This window comes from Manacus vitellinus, unplaced genomic scaffold, assembly GCF_001715985.3.
Source record: "Manacus vitellinus isolate BGI_N305 unplaced genomic scaffold, ASM171598v3 scaffold_7_pilon, whole genome shotgun sequence".
Classification (NCBI taxonomy): domain Eukaryota; kingdom Metazoa; phylum Chordata; class Aves; order Passeriformes; family Pipridae; genus Manacus; species Manacus vitellinus.
Genome location: NW_021940813.1, coordinates 30,207,436 through 30,227,723, shown reverse-complemented (window position 1 = coordinate 30,227,723; position 20,288 = coordinate 30,207,436). Strand labels below are relative to the sequence as shown.

General features: G+C 39.6%; 1 protein-coding gene across 2 annotated transcripts in view; it reads left to right on the top strand.

Moving 5' to 3' along the window:
- The window catches only part of SLC9A7 (solute carrier family 9 member A7), a 39,961-nt gene that overhangs the window by 5,885 nt on the left and 13,788 nt on the right, over positions 1 to 20,288 (top strand). The window contains exons 7-14 of one of the 2 annotated variants that reach the window (XM_029964731.1): positions 2,675 to 2,780; positions 3,138 to 3,226; positions 3,340 to 3,453; positions 4,630 to 4,741; positions 6,140 to 6,293; positions 12,798 to 12,857; positions 17,617 to 17,680; positions 20,138 to 20,220. In XM_029964731.1, the coding sequence (XP_029820591.1) occupies positions 2,675 to 2,780; positions 3,138 to 3,226; positions 3,340 to 3,453; positions 4,630 to 4,741; positions 6,140 to 6,293; positions 12,798 to 12,857; positions 17,617 to 17,680; positions 20,138 to 20,220 (782 nt within the window). The remainder of the gene's footprint in view (positions 1 to 2,674; positions 2,781 to 3,137; positions 3,227 to 3,339; positions 3,454 to 4,629; positions 4,742 to 6,139; positions 6,294 to 12,797; positions 12,858 to 17,616; positions 17,681 to 20,137; positions 20,221 to 20,288) is intronic. The other variant, XM_029964732.1, reaches the window with a different exon arrangement.

Genomic DNA, 20,288 nt, shown 5'->3' with positions numbered 1-20,288 from the left:
TCTGCATAATGGAACTCCTTTAAGTATAAAGGGGAAGCTGTGCTGTTGATGCTTTAATGTTGGGTCTTTCAATTCCACTGATCTGCAATCGATGTGAGCCAGAATCATGATTCTTCATCTGGCTTTTAGGCAACCAGCTATCCATAGTTCTAGCTGCTCAAATGCAGTTGCTGTAGTTTTTGGCTTGCTGACTGAAATGCATTCAGATCTACTTTGCAAAATCATGCTTCTGAAGCAGCAATTGGTCCTTGCTGTTTCTAATGCTTGTGCTCAGGAGGTTGATGTGAGGCTGTGAGAGGGGAGGCTGTTCAGAACAAAGCCTCTGTGGTAGCATTTTGTGTGTTGTGTGGTTTGTTTGTTTGTTTGTTTTTCCATTTTCCAATTTTTGGTGGGTTTTTGTTTATTTGTTTGTTGTGTTTGTGTTTTTGGGGGGAGTGGGTTGCTTAAAATTATATGACTTCATGTATTTATTTTCTTTTGGAAACGTCCTTAATGTCATGCAATACTGTAGAAGCAAACTGTAAATTTGCATTTTGTGCTGTGTCAATAGACTGTTATTCCCATAACTGTGAAGTACCTGTTACTATACTTCCCTGAGTAAGGGTTTGCATGCAGTCATGCATTGTCCTTCGAAAATAGAACACTTATTTTCCAAATGATGCAGATAAGATACAAGCACTTGTTCTGGCTTCCAGCAAGCTGTCTGTGGTTACTTTTAAAACAGTTTAAGTATTGTATCACTTTTTTTTTTAATTGCAGAATCTGCCTATTTGAAAAGAAGTGAAACAGAAAGCTGTGTCTAAGGAATAAAGAAAAAAGATAAGAAAAAAGGAATAATAATTTACTTTCAAATCAACACTTCAATTTGGTCAATTGTAGAAAATAATAAAATATTTTCTTTTCTTGCCTTTCCTCCAAAATGATGAGTACAGGTTTTAATTCCAGATTTAATTGAATGTTTTGGTATTGTTGTTTACAATAACAGCAAGGGGAATAAACAGTTTGATTTACAAAGCTGCCAGAAAAGACCGCAAATGAGAAATTTGTTCTGACAAGGGCCCATGCCAAACTTTAGTGGAAACAAGGTTCAACCTCTTCCTCTCCCATGGAGTGACTGTGGCTACTGAGTTTCCTTAAGCATCCATGAATACCTCTTGACCCAGGCACTGGGGTTATCTGAGCGTTCTAAATGTTGCTATGGTGGATGTTGCTGCTTCAGAAACATGATCTTAGAAAATGGGTCTGTTTCAGGAGAGTGTGGTGGGGGGCAGAAATTCAGCTGAGTTCAAAACTTTTAGAGGTGGCTTCTGTGGAGAGTTAACAGCTGTTTAAAAAGCTGAGTTTTACATTTGCTGTAATGTCAACTGCCATGGAGAATACTTTTTTTTCTGTTTAATGATGCTTTGGGCTTTTGGTTGGAGGGCAAACTTCTGACAAAGTAAGTTCACAGCTGAAGATGCGTCTGGAGTATATGTTTGCCCTTCTCCAGGAGTGCAGAGAATGTCAATAAGAAGGAGGTGTGTGTGGAGAGTCGATGTTTGTCCTCAGAACTGCTTCATCCTAACCAGGTTCCCATTGAAACGCTGCCAGCTGTGTTATGCATGGAGAGCATTGGTGGATAATGGTGCAGCCTTGATGTGTCCATTGAGGTACTGATTGCCTTTATATGAGCAGGGGAGAGTGCTACCACCTTCCTGTTTCAAGTGCTTTTGCTGTCCTCCCACTTAGATTTCAGAGAAGATTATGCTACTTGTCAGCTTTCAGATAAGGGTTGTGCATAGCTGTCTGCAAGTCAGATACAGTGTGCTGTTCCTTGTTTACCTGCTGCCAGGTTAGTGCTGAGGAAAAAAAACTAAAAATAATTCTATAAATACATGAAAAAAATTTTTGTAGTATGTGAAGAGCTAAATTTAACACTACTGAGATCTGTTCTACTTCTTCAGTAGTTGTCTGATTTGTTAATTCAGTGTGTGTTTTGATGTTGCTCAAGTTTCGCTCTCTTCTGCAAGATGAACTTTTTTCTTTCCATTGAAAGATTGAGTTTCTCTGAGCTGGCTTTTCCTCTAAAACACATAAGGAGAGATAATACATTTTGTAGGCAGTATTTTTGTTTTGCCTCAAAAGTACTGAAGTAGCCATGCTTGCTGGAAAAGACTTGTTAACAAATCTGAGCAGAAAAATTCTCATAAATCTACTTCATCTTAGGGGTGCTGTAGTCAAGAACAGCCCCGTGAATTAAATTCTGAATTTATTTTATGCTTTATTTAGAGATGACAGGGGGACTATTTATTAGGCTTTGCAGGGGGAACCAAACATCATTCCCTCACCAATCCCTCAAAAAACCAAGACACACACAATCTAAAAGGAACACCAGGTATATATCCCTTCCTTGCTAGCACTTCAAAGGGGAGCATGGAGTAGGATAATATTCCCTTTAAGAGGTGGAGCCACACCTTATGCCATGGATATGCAGCAAAAATATCCAGAACTAATTGCTGCAAGGGGATACCTTGATTCTGAAGTTTGCCTTGATGTGTTGGAATTCATGTTTTTCAGCATTAAAGGAGGGGGGATGTCCAACTAGCATTGGTTGTTAGCACATAAAAGTGTTTTCCATAAGTACTGGGTACAGAGAAGCCAAAGTATTTTTTGATCCCTTAACAAATGACTTAACGTAACGAAGTTTACCAAGTTGCACTGCTTCCCCCTGCTGGAAACGGCACTCTTCTTCTTGATGTCCTGGAGCACTTTCTTGCTTGCAGAAGCTTGTGGATTTACTGGTGAGTTGGGATTCAAGCACACGGAGATAGAAGTCCTGTCCATCTCAGCAGCCATTCTTTCGCTTTCTCATTAAAACTTTTCAATGAGAAAAGTGCTGTTTGTGCTTAAGGCTTTTTTTTTTTTTTTTGCTTTCTGTTCAACATCATTGAAGGTGCAGCTCACTGTAACAAAGGCTTTTAAGAACAATTGTTTGGTTAAAACACCACCTCCCTAACCTGGAATCTCACTCACATGAAAATAAGGTTCATAAAATCTCAAGGTTAAGGATGATGTATAAATTTAATGGAACTTGGGAAGAGAAAATGTGATGAACTCCCAGTAAACAGGCTGATTTTCACATGTGACTCTGTTCACAGGTGTGGTGGCTGTCCTCTTCTGCGGAATTACCCAGGCACATTATACATACAATAACTTGTCAGTTGAATCAAGAAGTCGCACTAAGCAGGCAAGGATGTCTTTTACCTTTTGTACAGTGTATTGCTGTAATAGTCCATGTACTATTGCTTTTACAGCATCTTTTTTTACTTGACCTTTAACATGTGACTCTTTTCTCCCTAGCTCTTCGAGGTATTGCACTTCCTGGCTGAGAACTTCATATTTTCTTACATGGGTTTAGCACTGTTTACTTTCCAGAAACACATATTCAGCCCAGTTTTCATTATTGGAGCTTTTGTATCCTTTTTCACTTTGTGTGAGGTTTCTCTATTGTCTTATGTGCCTGAAAACTTGTGATGTCTGTTGGCTTTACCAGAGAATGATGGCTGGCCTGAGTTTTCCTGATGTCTTGCAGAAACAATAATTTTGAGAACAATCTTTGGTTATGCCTTACATCAAAGCCCTAAGGCCTCTGTACCACACAGTTGTTGTTCTGTACCTGAGTAGTGTTAGAAGTCATAAAATTTCACTAGATAAATAAATTAATATGCTTTACTGTGTCATTTGGTCATTGACAGCCAACACTGCTTGTGTTGCTTTTGTATTTCAACTTGGGAGGCCTAGAAAAGGATGCATTTTTCTCTTCACTTCCAAGGGTCCCTTGAGAAAGCAAGCAAACTTCAAGTATATAGAGAGGATTGTGTGTGAATAGATTATATTTGAGCAACATCCCAGAGGTAGAGATCAGCCTGCTGTAGGAGTAGGGCTATTGGCAATGGAGATAAAACCCAGTGAAAGCGTATACATCCCATAATCTGGGATACACTTGTTTTCTCTCCTCCTTTCTATTGTTTTCTCTCATTGCTATACTGCTTCTCAGGGTTTATCACATTTGTCTTTTTTTTCCTTTGCCCATTTACTTTTTTCTGAAATAGTAATAAATTTTCTCCTGTGTCACCTCGCGTCCATTTTTCTGACCTAAAAAAATGCTCCAGAGCCCTACAGACATTGAATAAGGACATGAACAGAATAGTTGTGTCTGGTGTACTAAGCATTACTATTTTTCACCTTTGGTGTGGCCTTCCATGTTCTCTCAGGTTATGCTATCTGTCTTGGTTTTGTTTTCAGTATTTGTTATTTTCTTTTCCTACCCGCTTATCTTTTATTATGTTTTCCACATCTTTTTCTACCACTGCATTTAACCTCTGTTGCCTCTTGAGTGATTTTCTACCTTTGTGAGGAGGGCAGCTCTCCATTTAAAAACTTGGCTATATTAGCTAAAATATGTATTCTGTGCAATGGGTTCTGTGTTCACATAACTGGTGAAAGTCTGCTTTAGATATGTAGATATAACAAGAACACTTGCTATCATGATCTAAACCTCTCACAAAAACAAAAGCTTCAGGTTAAAGCCAGGTACCCAAGAGTGCATGCCTCAGGAAAAAGAAATCCTTAACCCTCAGCTGTGAACAGATTGCAATCTTTTTGGGAAGAGCTGCACACATCTACCCTCTCTCCTTTTTGTTGAATTTGGGCAGGAGGCATAAGATCACCTGGAGCTTTCAGCACATGATGATGTTCTCAGGTAAGAGCTTGGTAAAATGCTTGGTAATGCAAAAAGATTTATTTTTAACTCACAAGAAATTGATAGTGCTACCTTCTCCTTTTATAATCCACTTTCATTCATCCTAAATGGAAGGCTTACTGATTGTTGCAGCATGCCATCATGTATCTTTCAACCTTTACAGAAAGTGTATCATGTCTGGGATGAGCGACATCTTGAAATGCTTTTTGCTTGTGGCAAACAGTACCTCATGTTGGGAATAGAGCATTTTCATTTGAAGTGCATCTGAGGGGATGGGGGAGTTGGGATGTATCTCTTCTAGAAGGTTATTTCTAGCTGAGATGAAAAGTTGAGCAGAAACAGACACTTGCTGAGAAAACAGAAGTGTATTTATGGATGCCCTCTCCCACTTACTTGGAGAAAGAAAGGTATTTGACTTAAACTCCCTTACAATTTCCGTCACACAGGCAACTGTTCAAGTTTATCATCTAGAGCAAATTATGGAGTGTGTGTCTAAACATGTTCATCCTCAAAAAGTTCCAGAGAATCCTCTGCATACAAGAGGGAGTAAAGAGGACAAAGCCAGGCTATTTCCAGTGGTGCCCAGTGACAGGACAGAGGTAATGGGCACAAACTCTGTGCCCATATGGCACAGAGGTTCCCTCTGAACACCAGGAAACACCTTTTACTATGTCCAAGCATTGGCACAGGTTGCCCAGCCAGGTTGTAGCATCTCCATCCATGGAGATATTCAAAAGCCATCTAGATGTGGTCCTGTGCAACTTACTGCAGGTTGAGCAGGGGTTGCTTGACCAGGGGAGGGGTGGACCAGATGATCTCTAGAGGTTCCTTCCAACCATAACCATTCCATGATTTCCCTACATAAGAAGTCTGCACATGGCCAAATGCCATGGCTTGTTCTTGCTAGTGAAGTTTCCCCTGGGATGCATGGAAGAGGGGGAACATGTAGTCTGTCTGTGAACATGTTATTAACTAGAATATTTTTCCAGTGATAAAAATTTCATATCAAGAATTCACTATTCAATTATGAATTCAACTGGGAAATTGTGCATTTTTATCTGTATTCAGGATGCTGCTTGACTTCCACAATATGTTTTGCTGTTGTCCACAACTTGTTTGTTTCTCCGTTCCTTTCCAGTGGTTTCTGGGAATATTTACACATTTTCTTAGCTCTTGTGGATTCTCTAAGTTAGAGAAAACTGGGATGGCAAATTATGCTGTAAATCATGCCAGGGCATAATTTATCAGGGAATCTGAGGAAATCAAAACCTGCTGGAGCCCAGTGCTTTCTGTCTGTCACTTTATGTTTGTGTGGCAGGGATAGAGCAAGGGAAGTTGCTGCGTTACCAACAAGCACAATTGCACTTCTAAGCTCTGTTATTTCATTTTTTCCGATAGGTCTCAGGGGAGCCATGGCATTTGCTCTGGCTATACGAGATACTGCTACCTACTCACATCAAATGATGTTCTCAACAACTCTCCTCATCGTCTTTTTCACTGTGTGGATTGTTGGTGGAGGTACAACTCCCATGCTGTCATGGCTGAACATCAGGTTGGTATGCAACTGTGTGCTGGGGAGACTTTGGTTTTCTAGAGGCAGCTGTGTTAATTTGGCATAGTTCTGCAGAACTTGTTTGATGCTTGCTAGAGGTGTTTGGAACATGATATTTTAGATATATCTATAAATATCTAGGTACATATATATGTGTAGGTATTTAGAACATGATATTTTATGGAGGAAGGTGATTGTGCAGGGTGGTGAAGAAAATGTACTGATGCTGCTGGGATTCAGCCTAAAGCCTGATGTGTTGAGTGGTTATCTAGGTCCTTGTCAGCCCATGGAATAGTGTTGCCTGATAAAGCAGCCCTATACTGGAAAGAAAGAATTAATCTAGTCCCATATAAACTTCTCTTCATGTTATACTAAGAGAGTTCCCTGTCTTTTGGCTCTTGGTAATGGCCCTATTATGGTTTTTAAGTTCAATGGAGTCTTTAGTGGATGGTGCTAAACTGAATGTGCTTTAAATATGATCCAAACAAACCTGATGTTATCTAAGCAGCTGGGATAAATGGGATCCTGCTAGTCTTCTGGGAATGTTTCGTCCTGTTTTGAGGAGATCTGTGAAAAAGGTAAGTTGCACGATTAAGGAGGTTTGACTACAAATCCTGGTTATTACTTAGTACTTTTGGGCTGCAAGTACTTTCATGTTGGAGAATATTTATCGACAGATGTGCTAGAGAATCATGAATCAATCATTGTTAAAGACGACATATACTGTAATTCTGAAATTTTTGGCAGTTGGGGAGGCACAGATAAATAGAGTGGAATTAAAATAATATAGGCTGTATAAACCCTTCAGTGCATTTTTTAATATGTAAACTATATGTGTTCTTTAGCACTTGAAACTTTTCTTTTTCTTGCTTTCTAATTTTGCTCACCAGAATTTGTATAGGATAGGAAAAAACATCCTATGTCCAACCAGTTTCAGTCTTGAGAAGAACTTAGGGACTGGTTCTGCATTTGGCAAACTTCAGTGAACTGCTTGTGGCAATAGGTAGCAAGTGCTTTCTAGGTCAGAAAAAAAAACCAGATAGGACTCCCAGAAATGCTTGTGAACTGTTCTCATAGAAAGTCGTATGCTTCTAGCTGGACACAGACATTTCAGCCATGATTTGCATTATCAGCTCTGACTGACAGCAAACATTGGGAAATCAGCTTTTTTTTTTTTTTGGTGCCAAATTAATCCATTTCTGTCCTTTAAAAATATCTTTAAATGTGAGTTCCAAATGCTTGGCTAGTGCACCAGAAAGAAGCAATACTTCATGTAGTCAGGCTCTCTAGAGGTCACCCAGTGTCAGTGCAGTTGTGTCATTAATGATTGTGAGATATCACATCCTAATGATACCTCTAAGCCCAGCCTGACTGATTTGTTTTCCCACATGAGAGCTGTGTAACGACTTTCTAAAAGGGTACCTGGAATAGGTGCCATGTGCAGCCTTCCATTTGGCACCTCTGACAACAGGAGGCATCTGTCTGATGGTGGTATATAAGAAGCAACTGTACTAAGGAAGGAGGGGAGTTGCAGTGTCTGTGTAGCTGTCAGTGTGCACGGACTCTCCAGGGTGTGCGGTATAAGGAGCAGGAGATGAGTTCTGGCCAGCAGTACACAGGTAAGAGTGCTGCTTGTGGTCTGCTTACAGTGCATGAGCAACGTCTGCCAGGATCAGTCTGCAGCCTCTGTGATGGCTGATGTGAGGATATTCCTTGTCTGATCTCCACTTGAGTTGATTCCAAAGCATTTTCCTAAGCATAGATGCAACCAGGTAAACAAAGCTTACTCTAACAGCCCTCATCATAAGTGCTGGCAGCTTGAGCTGCCAAAATGCAGTTCGCCAAACCATAGATTTGAGTGGTTAGCTTTAGGTTTGGGGTCTGGTGGGGGTGGGGGTTTTTAGGGGGCTTTTTTTTTGAGATTTAGCTACCCTTGCTAATAAGCAGTAACTTGACTTGTCATTTGTCATAGTTGACAGAAAATAAATTGTCCTTCCCTTAACAGGGAAGTTAATGACATGTATATAACAAGGGAGCTCTACGCAGAAAGCGTTTTAGAGAACTGCACAGATCTGCCTACAGCTGGCTTGATAGGCACTGCCCCGCCAGTGATGGAGTCTGCACCTTCAGGGGCTTCATGAAATCAGCTTTGTGCCAGGAGGTGGCGGCCGTGTACAGCTGATCGAGCATTAGAAACTTGGTGCTGGTGAAGTACCCTTTGTGCTAGAACCCTTTCTGTTGGAAAACAAGAAGTCCTGTCTGACACTTCAAATTTAAAAGAGGGACAAATTAGTTTCCAGCTGAATTTTAGAATTATGCTACTTTTCTCTTTTCCATCCCTTTATACCCAGTAGAAGAGGTAGACAGGAGGAGATGAAGATAAGATGTTCTGCCAGTGCCTCACTCAGCAGCACAGTATGTAGTGCTGGTGCAGTCCTGAGGCTGCACAGGAGGTAACTTGTCCCTGGGATGCTTTCTGAGCCTTGGCACTTGCCCATTAGGTTAGATTGCCAGAAACTGGAAATAAGTAGTGGTCACATACAGAATTATTTAGCAGAAAAGAGCTTAAAAGATAAAAGGTGGTTTGCTTCTTAGATAAAGTGAAAGGATGTAGGAACCTAACGTCTTTTGTATGTTGAACTTCAATGTCAGGATTTGTGTGGACTCCTAAAAGTCCAGTTCTGGTGTGAAGTTCATACTGGTTGTATTCTGGTTGACTTTGGCCTTTGTGGAATGAAGGATGGAGAACTAGTCAGCCATTACAAAGTCCTCCTGAAGTCGTTGGCCCGACTACAGTGTGGATGTAGATAGAAGACAAGGACCTGCTTTAATGAAGAGTCACCCAAGCTCACTGAACCTTTACTCTGGTTTATCTTGCCTAGTCACAGCATGGCAGAGTGACATTACTGTCATGTTGTGGATACTGTTCTGCTTGTCAGAGGGTTTTCTGGGTGGCCCCTTCAAGATTTCCTGTGGACTGGGATGGGCTGAGCTCCTTCCCTGGGAAGGGCAGGCACATATCTGTTGTACTGGGCAAGTCAGAGGAGCTGAGACAGACATCAAGACAAAAGGGTCTTATTTATGGTTGTGCCTGCTTGATTTAAGTAAACAGTACCAGAGAGCCGACTCCAGCCAAGACTTTCAGCCTGGCTTGATACCACCATGTTCATGGGGAAGCAGCTGCATGCATGCAAGATGCAACGCCTACACAAGGATCCAGAATTTCTTTGCTGTGGCTTAGAGGCAGAGGGACATGTTTCTGACCACACCACTAGTTGTGTAGCAATTGGGATGCATGCTCTGTTCTTTACTTACTGTTTGTCCCTTCTCTCCCATGATATGCAGCGTTAAAAGCAGGTAAGGGGTAGAGAGGCTAACATGAAAATCAAGTTTTATTAAAGTAAAAAGCAGCATAAGGAGGAAATAGGCAAAAACATCCTCTGCCTCCTCTTGCTGTTCTGAATGTCTCAAGTGTTTGGACAAGCCCAGTATACCCAGGGCCCACTGATCAGGCTTTAATGTACAGCTAAGAAAAGGACCTATGGTTTGCAGCAGAGACTAAACTTCAGTTTTCTGCTTAACTGCTCAGAAAACTGAGGTCATGACAGCAAAATCTTAGTAAAAAACTTATGGAATCTTCAGATGCTTTTGATTTCTGCCACTTGATGCTGAGCAAATTAAAAATTAACACCAGAAACTGGAATTAAAGTCGTGATGTCGTGTTTGAATTTCTTGGTTCTCTATCACTGAGATGTACCCAAGCATTTGGGTGGTAAACAGTTATACTTTCCTAGTAGTAGATTTTTTTTCCTTAGAAACTAAAGCATGATTTGGATATTAAAAATATAGTCTCATCCTTTGAGGCCTAAAGGCAGAAACAATTTCCTGACTGAAGCTTTAACAGTTTCAGCAAACTTGAAAGCCCTGTAAACCAAAACCACTGGCAAAATCCCTCTTTTCTAAAAAATAGCTGACTTCTTGTTTCACTCATCTGTCATGGGGGGAAAAGGGAACTCCTAGCATTTGTATTGCAAAACAGTGTGGTTTCCATTTTTCATTAGAGGCTAATGACTGTTTTTTTTCATGTTGATTGAAACAACACATAGATTAATGCCTTCTTCTCCTTCATAATCTGCTGAAAACGAGGAAGTTAGTGTTTATTTTAATTAAATAATTTCAGTTGTACTTAGCAATCTTTTTTCTCAGTCTCAAAGCATTATACCTTACAATTTAAAATATTTTAGGTATCTTCTTACCATAAAAGCTAAAGTTTGTATAGACAATGTCAACTTAGATATTTTACTGCCTTTTGTCTGACTTTGCATGTCCAGTATTTCTAAGAGCTTCCTATTTAAAGCTCTTAAATTTAAATTTATTTCTATTTTCTATTTTTTTTCTTTAAAAGAGCAAACTGAAAAAGAAATCTGGAAACACTAACTCTCACACAGTTACTATGTGAACTACCTAATTATCTGGGATAGTGGTAAAACTGTCAGCTTGGTGGAAGTCTCAGGTTATACTCTGTCTTTCCCAGAGTGGATCAACAATAAAATGTGCATCTCTTAAATACCATGCCTCAGTGTTGATGCTGTGATCCAGCCTCATGCTGTATTCCAGACTGGTGTGGGGGATGTCTGATAGGAAGTTACATCCTCCTGTTTTGCAGCCTATTTCTATTATTCTATAACTTAGATCCTTCAGTGCCTTCTAGCCACTCTCTGCTGTTTTTAAAGGTAGATTCACAGGCACAGGTGTTGTCCCTTGCCCTCTGTTGTGATCTTTTTCCTTGCCCATCTCTTATTCTGGACTGTTTTTCCAGTCTTCCTGCTTCTTTCCCAATCTCTAGTTTTTCATCATCAATCTTAAATCTCCTTTAATGGCAGTGCAGTGCAGCTTCCAAACCTCCAGCCTCACCCTTCTGAGCCTTTTCCTTTGTAGGAAAGAGATTGTCTTTTCCTCTGGAAGTCTGGAACTAAGCATGGGAGATGTTTCCTCATCTTTATTCTTGTGGGCTGAAACACAGCAATTCACACCAGAGAAAAAAAATGTGGGGAAGCCCAAATGCTGTAGGACTTGGGTTAACTGCAAAGCTCTGGCAAGCCTCAGACAGAAGTTTTAGGAGTCATTATCTTGGTTAGATCAAGAAATACCAAGAGACAGTTTCAGGAGTCATTGTCTTGGTTAGGTGAAGTAAACAGATACCCAAAGGCATTCTACAAACAACCTGAAACAACTTTTCTTAATTCCAGGGTTTTTTAGTGATTGGGTTTTATTTTATTTTTTATTGACGTGGTGATGGGAGTTCTCTTCTTCCTCAGTCACCTTCTGAAAAACAGCTGAACTCTTTGAAATCAGCTAAAATTTTCTGAAAACACTGCACTTATTACAGACATCTGGAAAAACTTTAGTATACTAACTTGGCAAAGATACAGCAAAGAGAAAGAAGTTGTAGAAGGGTAGTTATTGGGCAGTTTTTAATTTTAGTTTTTGCTGTGCATACGGAGCCATCTCAGAGTTGGCCTTTTTGAGCAGAGTGCTCTGACCTGGAGTGTATGTTGGTATGGGAGAAGAGCTATTGAACCTGGAATCCAAAATAAATCTGCTGAAAGTCTGGTATTTGCCTCGACATTCAAGGATTACATGAGTACATGCTCATCGTATCACAAGCTATAGCCTTAAATATTTGGTCAGCCTGCAATCAGGGTGTGCTTTTTGTAAAGTGAGGCCTCTGTGGATTTCTGATCATACAGGCTTTTATTTCACATAAGCAACGTTCATGATGCATGCTTTCATGGAAAAATGGGGGGAGATGAGACGGGGAGGAAAAGCCCCCCAAGCTGATAAGGAACTTGTGTGGAAAATACTAGAACCCAAATATGCTTTCATTTGTACCTAAAGTCCCCCGCCCCAATAGAGAAAGGCAAAGCAAGGAGTAAAAACACACTGTGCTATGACTAGAGATTAATTATGTTAAAAGTTGTTAGTTAATTTTTAGTTAAACCAACAGAGTGATTTAGAGCTTATTACCAGCTGGTTTGGACCGCTCTGAGACTAGGTAGTATTGGTGACCCCTCTCATATATGCACAGCTTCCCATACTTTTTCTGATGACCCTTTCTCTTTCAGACCATATGCAGGTCTGAAGTGGTAGGAATTGTCTTAGATGGGATCTGTCTCTGTGCAGCAGCTCAGTTGAGAGCTATTGAATCTAGTTTTCTGGGGGAAGTAGTCTGCCATTGTGTTTTACCATCATGGTGTTTTGCCATCTGGAATCTGAACCAAGGAAGAATATTATTCGATATGTCAATCATAACTTGCTGCTGTTAATTTTTGTTTCGTCACTTTGTTATTGCTCTGCCATTGTTGTTCAAGTATGTTTTGTCTTATTTGATTGGGTACGTTTTGGGGGTTTTTTGTTGGTTTGCTTTGTTTTGCTAAAGAGCTCTGTAAAGCACACATCTCATGAGCATTTTGTTACTCACATTGCATTCTTGTACTGTACCAGAGTTGGTGACCGTGTTCCATCGGTGGAAGAGATGAGTGAAAGCCGCTGGCTGTATTTCAGGTGACACCGTGCCTTCCTTGATACCAAAGTAACCTGGTGCTTGGCTTTCTTCATCTTTGTTACACTAAATGTGTGCTCTTTTTCTACACTGTGGCATGCTGCTGCTGCTTCTTTTCTGCAGTTCCTCAGTTATGAGTCTGTTCTCTTATTCTGAGCTGTGAGTGTGGATCACACGTTGTCTTTAGTTTAAAAAAATGAAACCACAAAACACCACATACTTTCACTCTGTGTAGGGGTATTCAATGAAGTAAAACTGGCATCTCTGGCCCTGGGAAAGCTGAGAAATCATGGATATGACCCTATGCTCCTTAATCACATGGATATTCTTAAGCATTCCATGAGATTATTTCATACAACTTTTCAGGCTGGAAGGACCTTCATAGATGATTTAGCCCAGCCTGTTTGGGGATGTATTTTAAAAACTGAGGGTTTCACATTGCTTTATAGGAAGATGCTAATAAGAGTGGAGATAACCAGAGAAGACTAGGATTCCGGTTTCTTTTTTTTAGAGAGATAATTTAAAGTTAGATAAATCTCTAACTGACATCTATAGGAAGATGTGTATTTGTATGTACATGTATGCATATACATATAAATATATAGAGAATATTTATGTAAAGAAAGCTCTTTGGAATGGGATAATGGTAAGTTTCTCATGTACCTTGTCACACTTGAAGGTTTGCAGCAAACTGCTAAATCTGCCAGAGATGCAGTATGTTAGCTTGTACCGAGAATCTGAGAACAAATATCTATTACAGTCATTCTTGGCTGTTGCCACAGTAATTACATATGCTAGAATGTAATAGAGCCTAGTATTTTGGTAACTTGCCATCTGTGTGTTGCAGGGTCTTTCAAAGGTTTCTGAAGTATCAAAAAAATGGTCCTACCCATTTAAAAATGATGTAGTAGAGAACTTCAAATAGTTTTATCGGCTATCCATTTCCATCCATTTAGTTTCCATTTTGTGTGTCAACCCCTTTCTGTCACAATGTTTAAATTACTGAATTGTACATAGGCTTAGCATTTGAGGGATCAAATCCAAGTAACTGTTTCCCTAATGGGTGATGCTGGAGTTGTAGCTGTAGGATAAGGACCAAGAAGGTCAAGTCAGTTAGGGGTAGAAATGTGATGCTTTAGTATTGGTCATTAGGAGTGAGCTCAAGGCTAGTACCTTTCCTGTTACAGAGCTCTTAAAGCACGAAAAGCCTTTTGTGCCTTAAAAAATATTTTCATTAGGGTGGAGTGAAGAAATATACTGAAAGTAGATTAATTTTTACTGTAGCATATTAATGTCTACAGGTTCCAGTGAATTTCCCAAGACAGAAATAAAGGTGTCTGAATTTTAGGTACCAGTAACTATCTGCACTGAAATAATAAGGTATCTATCAGATACCAAAGTGATTCCAATGGGGGAAATGGATTTTTCACCAGTTTTGAGATGTATATGCGTTGTTACAACTAAAAGACTGCTTATATTCTTCATCTGAAATCTTTTTAAGAGTTACTTGTTTGAATTTCTATTTTACACCCTCGGGGAATCCACACAGGAATGCTGCAAAGGGCTTTCAGAGGCGGTGGGGGGAAATGAAGATGCTTGCTGGCACCTGCACTACCTTGGCCTTGGCAGTCCCACAGCTGAGGTGCCCTTCAGTCCCCATCACACAGATTGGGTCTCTCCTATAAGTTTTCAACGAGCACTTCCTCACCTGCCTTTCTGCTATGGGGTTGGAGCAAAACACCATGGCCATTGGCAAGGCTACCCTCTCTGTGCCCTTAATCTTTGGGAGGAGATTGTTTAAATCCATCCATTAATAGTTTTCCTTAATTTATAAAACTAGTTAAATAAATGATAACTGATATTAGCCTTTACAGCACATTTAAATTACAGGAAGCTTTTTAAATGTGCCTTAGGATGAGAGATGGATTTTTTCTTTTTATCACCAGAAAAAAATCAATGTTGAAGACATATTTGCATCACCTTTACACTCATACTTTTAATTATGGAAGTAGTTAAGTAAGGATGAAGTAACTAAATGTTTTCTGTGCTTCACTGTAAAGGAGGTTGGGAGAGACTGGACTTGATTTTGGTATTGTTTTGCTTTAGGTGATAAAGATGAGATCTTAGAAATCTAGGGACAGGGCCTGCAAAAAATGTGATGCCAGTGTGTATATCCCTTGAAACTTAAACAGGCAGACTTGCTAAAAAAAACAAACCTGCCTGTACAATTCATGCTAGAGAAGAGGATAAAAGACACTACATACAAAAAAATAGTTGTGAGAAGTCAAAATGGAAATTTATTTTGTTAGTCTGTGAACTGAAGAACACAATTTGAAAGTGAAATTAAAAAGAAACACAGTGATTTATGGGATAGAATTAAAAGCATTAAAAGTATAAATTCACCTGAAGAATAACTTTGAAAAAAGTTTTTGAATTACAAGTTTATGTGGATGTACTATTTCAATATTGAAAGAAACATCTGTAGTGAGAGTTTTTTTCTAAAACTTAACCATTTTAATATAGAAAAGCTCTCTTTTCCTCTTCAGCACCACAGTGAACCCAAACACCTGGCCTGTGATGTACTATGACTTTTCACTGAATATATGTTTGTCCTGCTTTGGTCCTTCATTAAGCCCCCTTTCCCTGCCTAAGGGCAGTTAAAATCCTCAAAACAAATCCACGACCTTGTAAGTCAAGTAAAAGCTGAGACACTCTGAATTATTTCGTTTTCTTTTGTACTGTGAAGTGAATGGGTAGCCCAGGGAGTAAAAACTATTTAGGGAATGCAAGCTATGTTCATCTTTTGGAACAAGCTTCTTGAACTCACTATTAACATGAGTCTGGTTGCTGTGCATAACACATTAAACCTTCCCCAATGTGCAGCTGGAGTTAAGAAAGCCACAATTATTTTTCTTTTATTTTCATGTGTAATCTTGTATATATATTGCCATATTGAGTTGATTTCCTGATGTTGCTTGTCATCTTTCTGCATGAGGCTTCATTAGGTAACTAGTCTGTCTGCAGAAAACCCTTCTTATGTTGTGATAGCCGAAGCAGTAATATCTCAGCCCTTGTAACCTCTCAGAGCTCTTGTGTGTGGTGGTTTATTTTAGCATGTGTTACAATCCAGTACTTAATCTGTCTATCCAGTGTTCCCTTAAACTGATGAAGCTTTTCAGTCCTGAGGTTGGTCAGTGCTAATGGATTCTCAGACTAAATGTGCCTAAAGTTCAAGATGACTATATGTGGAAAAAGGAAGTGATGAGGAAAGACAAGAGACTCAGAAGAAAAACCAAACCAAACCAAAACACCAAGCAGAGGACTGGGTCAGCACTAGTTTTATATGAGGCTACTGCAAGGTGGCCTTCTGGATTTTCCCTGAACTATATTAAGTCACGTGACACCTTGAACTGGCTGTGAGCCCACTGGCTGTGCATCCACAAGGATGACTTAAAACTTTAGTTCAATGCCTACTTTTCTTCTTCTATTGTTCTATTAGAAAATGCTGCCCTGGAAGCTATTTGAAGGATGTTCTCTGTTTGTTTGATCCATCCTTACGCAAGCATGGTGTCCCTGAGGCACACAAATGGTATGGTCTTACCAGCGAGGTTCTGTTGGTCTCTGGTGATCCTCAGGGCTGTTGCATAAACACCGTGGCTATAAACAGTTGACACATAGTCTAAATAACAAGGAAATTGCACTAAACCAGCTCAGTCCCTTCTAACAGAGAAGACATGAAGAAGTTAACAAAAACTTATTGTCTGAAATGGCTATTTCGTGAGTTTTCCCACACTTACTGTGCAATGTGGTGGGACTGAAACACAATGCGTTTGAAACTGAAAATTTTGATTGGAGGTTTAGGTTCTCTCAGAGATGACAGAGATTAAGACATGAATAGGATTTAAAACTAGATAAGTCCAATCTTAACAAATAGCTACCCTCAAAATAGACCAGAAGAACCTGAACATAATTACAAGGATAAATACCCATCTTGGATAGGAGCCCTATGTGAAAGGAGGGTTCAGGAATAAGATGCTTGCTAGCTATGCAAAAGTGAGTAGACAGCTTCTTCTTAATGTATTATTCTGTCATCACCCACCATCTCATTGCACAAACCCTGCCTCGCTCAGGTGGGAGGCTGGACTAGAGGCCCCTTGTTAATCCACTGCGGCTGCTTTGGGTTAGATGAATGAAACTTGCAGCAAATTAAGCTTGTGAATCTTTATAAAGTATTTTTAATAGTATTAATTAATAAATTAATTTTATAGTATTTTTGGTGCTTCCCACAGGGTATTAAAACTTTTTAAAGTCATATATTTGAGCCACTCTCAAGCTTATCTGGCAGTTATTTGCTGTGTCAAATATTTAGGTTGGGCTTTATCCTTAGCTTCTGGTTTCTTCCTGCTGGACATGAGGGATGTTCTCCACTAAAGATGATGTCACCCACCTTTTAAGCCAAAAATAGTATTTTTCTAGTGTCCTAAAAGAGTTGGCAACAAAGGCAAGCAGTTAAAGTTGATGCCAAGATGGAATTAAAGCTGTTGTCTATAGGCAGGTGCTTCTTGAGTAAAAAAGTTTCTTGTTTATAGCTATGTAACTGCAGGGGAATAATGGACAACTCTTCCTCAAACTAGTCTCATAATCTCTCTGAATGCAGCTTTGCTGGGTGCTTAAAGTGCTTTTAAAATGCATTCTGCCCAATTTACAACATTTGCAACTCTCAGTAACACCACTTGCTTTGTTTTCCTAATGTTTCTGTAGGGTTGGGGTTGACCCAGATCAGGATCCTCCACCTACTAATGACAGCTTTCAAGTCTTACAAGGAGTAAGTAATTACATAACTTCTCTATTAGGCTGATCTTATTTTATATCTAAGATGATAGAGAACTGCATAAGTTGAATGCATGGATAAAACCTTTCTCTTCTAGCTGGCAAATCAGTAATGGATTTCACTTTATAATATTCAAGTAGTACCCACTGAAAAACATTGTGGTATTGGGTGTAAGGCTGTCATATTCAAATTTTTGTGTATATGTATATACATACATATACAAGCCTTCCCAAATCTACTAATACTCTCTGTTTAACAGTGTGCTTTTCTACTGCTTCCCCCACCTACCCAACATGTTTGCTTTTTAGCATGCTGCTGCATAAATAGTTCTTCCCAGTTCTGACCCAGAGGCTCCTGTTAATAACTGATGCCAAATTTTGGCCCTTGGAGTTGCTTATAATCAAAGATGAAGTTTGCTAACCCGATCTCAGCTCTCGTATGCTGTAGCACAAGCCAGCTGGATCCTGCCTGTACTACCTACCACTTGTATGAAGCACAAGGAGCATTGGAAAACTGCCATTTATATTCAGCCAACTCTTTCTGTGAATCTTTAGTGAAGCCTTCTATGCATCAATAACAATCCAAGAGTTGACTTTTTCCCCTGAAATATGCTATTGGCAAACAAGATCATTGGAAGAATGTTGTTCAAAGCAGAAAATTTTAGTTTTGCTCATCTGTAAACTGGGTAAATTTGCAGGAGTGAAGGATCTGGAAAAAAACAAAACAACTCAACATTTCCCAAGGCTTAACCGGGTGTTTCCTCTGTCTAGACCCTAGTTTGCATTCTCCCAGAGTTCTGTTTGACGCTGTTGTTCAGTAGCACAACTGGTTGCTTACGTAGGAACCTTCTAGAGGAAGTTGAATGGCAGATGACTTTGGATGCAGAGGATGTTTAGGGAGCAAGTATGTGAACTCTGCTTTGTAAACCTCAGGTTGTACGATACTGATGTTCAGGCTGGTAACAGGTAGACACACTTATTTGGAATTAGCTTTCTTAGTGGTTTCTCCTGCCTTACTTTTCTTTCTTCACGTGTTGTACAGGTAAGAGTTGCTGCTCAACAAGATCTCTTTCATTGCAGAAACTGCATTAGGCATGTCTGTGTTCTTTGTAGAAGCCTGTGTCTAGCACACAAAATAAATTCTGAAATGGTGGAGTTAGCTACCAGAAAGGGTGAATTTTGTTTTATGTCTATCTGCAAGCAACCAGAAGTCCAGGCCTCAAACCACCTTTTACAATGAAGGCCACAATTATTGCATAAAACCAAGGTTAGGAAGTGGTATCATGGTAAGACAGCTTTGGCCAGTTCAGGCTGAGTTTGTCAGTAACTGAGGAATAGCTTTACCAGGAAACAGAGCATGGGTACTCTGTTCTCATTCAGTGTCTTTTGTGGAAATATTTTGTTTGCTTTTTTCTTGTGTAGACATAAAGAACTTACCCATTTTTTTCCCCCTCTATAAATGTACATTGCATTCCTAATAGAGTCTGTTAGTCAGTTCCCTTTGGATTCCTCTTTCTTTCACCAAGCCAAGATTAGCAGCATGTCACAGTTAAAGAAAATATATCATTTGGGGAGGGGAGGGAGTGAATGTGTACTAAGCTTTAACTCCTCATGGATCATGGATTTTTTTACAGGGCAGTCCTGTCCTGTTCTTTTCCAGTAGTTTGGAAGGTGATTCATACAAAGCATCCATCTGTTTTATTGTGTTTAACTCTGGCCTCTGGCCAAAAAAAACCTCAAACAACCAACAAAACAAAAACAACAAGCAAAACACCCAAAAAACCCCCAAACAGTAAAAAAAGTAAAAAACAAATGCAGCTGCAGACCAGCTGGTGTGATGACTTGCAGCACAGCTAGTATATTTAACACTGCTAGCCCTTCCAAGGTTGATCTAGCATTTCTGAGATTGGCATGACCTCCATCAAATGTGATTTTTATATGCATTTCCTGTTAAGCATGTTTCTTTTACATGTGATATATTTCATCAGATTTCTGAGAGTTTATCAGGTATGGTAATTTAGTTTCCTTTGAAGCAACAGGCTTAAGAAAAGAGAAAACCTAGAGTTAGACCTAGACCTAAAGTTAAGGAAACCAACCAAGCAATAAATAGGAATCACTCTGGAATATCAATGAGGTTTATTTTTCAGTTTTGAAGTTACTTCTTTATCCATTACTGCACTAAGAGTTGAAAGGTTTTAAGCTCCAGGAAACTTGGTGGGAGAGGGCTTGTTGAGGTAACCTGAGTGCAATGAAAACAGCCTGCTTCTCTGCAGTCATTTCTGGTCTTTGTAGGGAAACTAACAGTCTCAGTATAAGCAAGACTCTAAATAGCTTTCTTCTGCATTCCAAGTACAGTATTGAAATAATTTGGGTTTTTTGGACAGGGAATGTTGCAATGTATCATTTGGAGTTGTTTCTGTCTGAAACAATTGAATATGTTTTTATCTTTTAGGATGGCCCGGATTCTGCAAGAAGGAACAGGACAAAGCAGGAAAGTGCTTGGCTCTTCAGGCTATGGTATAGCTTTGACCATAAGTATCCTTTTGAAAACACAGCTTACCTTCAAGGCATGAAATGTTCACCTTTTCCCTTATGTAGCCTTA